This window comes from Labrus mixtus, chromosome 5 (assembly GCF_963584025.1).
Source record: "Labrus mixtus chromosome 5, fLabMix1.1, whole genome shotgun sequence".
In the NCBI taxonomy this organism is placed as follows: Eukaryota; Metazoa; Chordata; class Actinopteri; order Labriformes; family Labridae; genus Labrus; species Labrus mixtus.
The window spans coordinates 33144347-33149346 of record NC_083616.1 but is presented as its reverse complement, the minus strand read 5'-3'; the positions used below and the strand labels follow the sequence as shown (position 1 = coordinate 33149346).

At 45.6% G+C, this 5000-nt stretch overlaps 2 protein-coding genes across 2 annotated transcripts in view; both read left to right on the top strand.

Annotated features, from left to right (window-relative positions):
- LOC132974753 (natterin-3-like) overlaps positions 1-1610 on the top strand; it is a 4839-nt gene extending 3229 nt beyond the window's left edge. Inside the window, exon 3 of the mRNA XM_061039025.1 lies at positions 453-1610. Within this exon, the coding sequence (XP_060895008.1) occupies positions 453-1543 (1091 nt within the window). The 3' untranslated portion in view covers positions 1544-1610. The remainder of the gene's footprint in view (positions 1-452) is intronic.
- A 1719-nt stretch (positions 1611-3329) lies between these two features.
- The window catches only part of ptrh1 (peptidyl-tRNA hydrolase 1 homolog), a 7526-nt gene continuing 5855 nt past the window's right edge, over positions 3330-5000 (top strand). The window contains exon 1 of the mRNA XM_061039001.1: positions 3330-3530. Coding sequence (XP_060894984.1) covers positions 3336-3530 — 195 coding nt within the window. The 5' untranslated portion in view covers positions 3330-3335. The remainder of the gene's footprint in view (positions 3531-5000) is intronic.

Genomic DNA, 5000 nt, shown 5'->3' with positions numbered 1-5000 from the left:
CCCAGCTCTTTCATGAATACCTACTAACTTAATGATGATGGTCTCCATATTATTGATGATGATGATGGTAATGACGATGGTTTTTGTTTGATAACGACGACTTATAAGATGGTTTCTATACTGATTAGAGCTCTCAAGAACTGCCCTCAATGTTGTGCTTTGCCTCTGGTCACTTCCTGTCAGCACCTGTGTGTCCAATCAGACTCAAAGCTGATCGTTTGCTCTTACTGACATTGTTCCCTTTTTTCTAGATCCTTGCTTGTGTTGTTCTTACTCTCTGATGTACGTTGCTTTGGATAAAAGAGTCTGCTAAGTGAATTGTAGAGTTGTGTTCATGTTTCAGCAGCATGTTGGCATCACAAACCTCTAAAAACGGTCGACTCGGTTAGAGTAGTTGTGAAATGATTTGTATTCTTCTAATCTTTCAAATGTTCTCCCGTGTCGTCCTGTAGCAGCTTGGCTGAACCCCGCACTGGAAGACGTCGTCCCATCCCGGGAACTCACAAACACTGCGACCGTTCGAGACGTCCCTGAAACTGAGACGACCTCCCGCTCCTTCCCCATGTTCGGTGAGTACTCCAACCTCAAGTGGGTCACGTGGAACGGCTCGCTCCCAAACGGCGCCGTCGCCATCTTCAACGGCTACACCGAGCGCACCGACTACGTGTGCAAAGTGAACTGCGAGGCCGGCTTCTACTCTCCCAGCAAAGGGAAGTTCTGCCAGTACCCGTACGCCGATGCCGAGTACAGGTCCTCCAAGTTTGAAGTGCTGGTCAACGTGGACCACTTTGAGTTCCTGCAGTGGGTCGAAGACTCGTACGGGTCGGTCCCAAAGTACTCGGTCAAAACCTGCGCCAACTCAGAGATCTACGTGGGTAAAAACAAGTACGGGCTGGGCAAAGTGGTGACCCAACACGAGGCCTTCTTCCTCCCGTACGAGGGAGAGGAGTACTGGTACAAAGACTACCAGGTGCTCGCCATCAACACCGAGAGCTACAGCCAGCACATCTCTCACGTGGAGTACGGCGTGGACCAGATGGAGCTGTTCCACCACCCCCCCGAGGCCCTGCAGCTCGCCAAAGTCACCAACCTGGAGTGCAACAGCGTGCAGAAGACGGTGACTCTGGAGAAGTCCAGTTCGCTGGCAAAAACCTGGGACATCGGCAGGGAGACGCGCAATGGCTCCGTCTCAACCATGAAGGCCAAAGTCCCCTTGCTCGGCCCGGGGACGGTCGACTTCACCGAGGAGCAGACGCTGACCTTCTCCGAGGGAACCACCGTGGTGGAAATCATGGGGCACGCCGTCTCCGTGCAGCTGCTGGTCCCGCCCAACTACTCCTGCGCCGTGAGGATGGAAGGCAGGAAGATGACGGCCGACATCCCCTTCACCGGCCGGCTGAGCAGGACCAACCACAACGGAGAAACCCACTGGACGTACATCACCGGAAGCTACGATGGTGTGAACGTCGGCGAGATCAACGCCGTGGTGGAGAGGTGTCAGCCGGTGGCGGATGCTGTCCCCTGTCCCACAGATCAACACTAAACATCAGCGTGTTTAATGCTCAGAAGTCAAAAATGAATGTTTTCAAATAAACGAACGTTAGAACTAAGATTCTCTTTTTCTTTGTCTTCCTTTTGAAGCCAAGTTACTGTAACTTCTCCTTTAAAGGTCATGTGATTCAAAACACTCTTCATCATGTTCTTCTAACTCTAACATGTGTCCCTAGTCTACAAACCCCCCAATGATGTGAAAAGTCCATCCTCTCCGTCTTCTGCCTGCTCCACTTTTCAGAAAATGTGTGCTCAAACAGGCCGTTTGGAGATTTTCCCTTCATGACATCACAAAGGGCAGTAGCCCCTCCCCCAGGTGGGTGACACTCCCACAGCTAGGTGTTTGTTCTGCCCTCTGAGTCTGCCTTCTCACCGTAAACAATAGGACATGGAGTGAGAAAGACCGAGTACACCCAAGCCCTTCCAGAGAGGGGGTGTGGTCAGACACAGCTCATTTACATATTTAAAGGTACAGACACAGAAACAGCCTGTTCTGAGCAGGGCTGAAATAGAGGGGTTTATAGACATGATCAAATACAGGATCAGAGTGGATTTAGAACAAGAAACTTCACACACATGTTTTGAGGAGCTCTGAGACTTATTTACACTGGTTGAAGAGGAGGAGGATATGTCACCTTTAAGTACTTTTCTGATTTGTTATTTCACCCACTACTTATCTAGTTCCTTCAGTTTAAAACAGGAGGTAATAGCAACAGATGGCTGCAGTTTTTTCTTCTCCCTCACTCAACCCCCATCCTTACTCTCTGACAGTATGAGTCAAGGGTGAATACGATAAAAACAATAACTCACAAAAACAACAATTACATAAAAACTACAGGTACAACCATTCAGATGCTACTAATACTGCACCCCTGTTACCCTGTTAATCCATAATCATTATAAACATATAACAACACTCAAAGGAATTCAATGTAATTGCGTTTACGATCAAAGCTGGGCTTCTGATTGGCCAAACGTAAGTCAGTCAAGAAAATCAGGAGGAGGAGAAACACTGAGGAGGTGGAACCTTAAATAAATCATGTAACTTTAATACATAGTTCCCCATTCAAAACAATGACTGTGTTATTTTTAATCTATAAATAAGAACAATATCACTGCTCACTTGAGCTATATGTATGTTTGACCGTCGCTCCGCCGGGTGGCGCTGTGGCCCCGCCGGGTGGCGCTGTGGCCCCGCCGGGTGGCGCTGTGGCCCCGCCGGGTGGCGCTGTGGCCCCGCCGGGTGGCGCTGTGGCCCCGCCGGGTGGCGCTGTGGCCCCGCCGGGTGGCGCTGTGGCCCCGCAGTCTGCCTGACTGACAGAGAGAGAGAGAGAGCTTCATACTGTAACCTTTATCATCACATGGGGATATTTAGTTTAAATGATATAATTACTAAATGAAAGCTGGTGTCAGAGACGTGTTATCCTCTTCTTCAGTGTTTCTCTGTTGGAGAGATGCTGCTGTGTTGATTAACCAACGAGGTACAGTAAGATAAGATAAGCTAAGCTAAGCTAGCGTTAGCGGTGAAAGTCGCCTTCACTCAGTTGTGATAAAGTATAAAGTTAAAACATATCTGTGAGTATTATCCCAGAGCTTGTTTATCTAAAAAACAAATAAAGAAATGTAGATAAATTCGGCTTAACATCCAGTAAAGATGAACGTAATCCCGTTGAGTAATCAGTGAAATGTCTCAGCGCTGACTGTAATGAAAGTTTCTTCATTTCTAAACTTCTGGTTAAAAATGTTTAAATGTGACAAACTGAAGAGAGCTGACTGTCTTTTCTATGCGCCGAATGAAAAAACTCAATATTTTGAGTAAACTCTGTCGATATTCGTCGATTTTTCTGAAGAAGCTTTTGGACTTTGTCACAATGAGACGACTTTTAACACGAATCATAAACCGGGTTCTGCTGACGGAGCCGTTCACACCAGCGATGGGACTGGACGCAGAAATACACACACAAGGCCGCAGGAGACTGGTGAGTTTTAAACCCTTTTAAAACCTCACATTATCTACATACTGGTGAGTGTTCAACCTCACATCATCTACATACGGTCTGCTAACTCTTCAGTTCCATGGATGGTTGTTAAACTTCAGCTAACATAGTTTAAGTAACCCAGTCATTTATTGTAACAGATCCCACCAAACCCCATTCAGAATCTGACTCGGCCTTGTTGTTTGTTTTGATTATATAAAATACTCATCGCATTGTTTAAGTTTGAATACATTTTCTTAAACAGTTTAAACCCCTTATGAATTCGGCATATATTCAATCTAAATAAGTTAATCATTGTGGTTTGGATAACAAGTCAAACATTGATCTGTACTGCTTCGACCCTATGCCAGTGACTACGCAGGGCAGGATTAAATTGCTAGATTTTTGAAGGGAGTTTGGTTTATTCTCTGATTTGGTTGTCATTTGATTAATAACTTGTTGACATTAAAAATATCTTTTTTTAAGAGTTTCCTGGCCCAGACAGGCAGCAGCACAATTAAATAACAGAGTTTCACACAAACAAGGAGCAGATAAAATAAATATATTGTCCAAGACAAATCTTCAAGTGGACAGTAAAGTGTTTCGTATCAGGGAGAACATCTACTGTACAGCCGTCCACCTCCACGTCATTTAACGTCCTCTTAAAATCATCCAATGAGAGCGTCTCGTTAAGTTTCAGCTCTGTTCAAAGTGAAGGGAGCAGCAAACTTAAACTTCTTTATCCCCGGTTCAGTTCTGAAGATTATAAATCCCTGTCCTCTTCTGACTGATGGAGGCCGGACATAAACGTGTCAGCTACCAGTCTCTCTATAATCATCGATGGAGGATAATATAGACTTAATCTCCATTGTTGCCCTGTAATGATTGAGCCCTTCTGTTTCTTTTAATAAGCGTTTGAACCTTCTCAGAGGATCCGCTCTGTGTTGACCTTTGTGTTGGTTCCTCTTCACTTTGTCCCGTTCTAGTGAAAGCAGAGAAAAGCTCAGTGTGTACACAGCTACACTATAAAGCATATAGTGTGTCAGCAGCCATAGAGGCCGAGACGTAAACAGTGGAGTCATCAGTGTGAACAGAGCGTCCTCCAGTGCATCAGTACTGTCAGTACGAGGCTGCAGCTGTGTGTGTGTGTGTGTGTGTGTGTGTGTGTGTGTGTGTGTGTGTGTGTGTGTGTGTGTGTGTGTGTGTGTGTGTGTGTGTGTGTGTGTGTGTGTGTGTGTGTGTGTGTGTGTGTGTGTGTGTCTCTCCTCAGCTGACATCGAACTTTGTGTGGTGTTTTCTGAAAGAGGGATAATTGTAGCATTTATCATTTTAGGTTCATTCATAAAACTTTTCATGCGGCTCAATCATCTTTTATAATTCAATATAAAGGAGCAGTATGTAACTCTGACACCTAGTGTTTAAAATGAGTACTGCAGTCTAAATTCTAAACATCATAGAGAGCTGTCTCCCCCC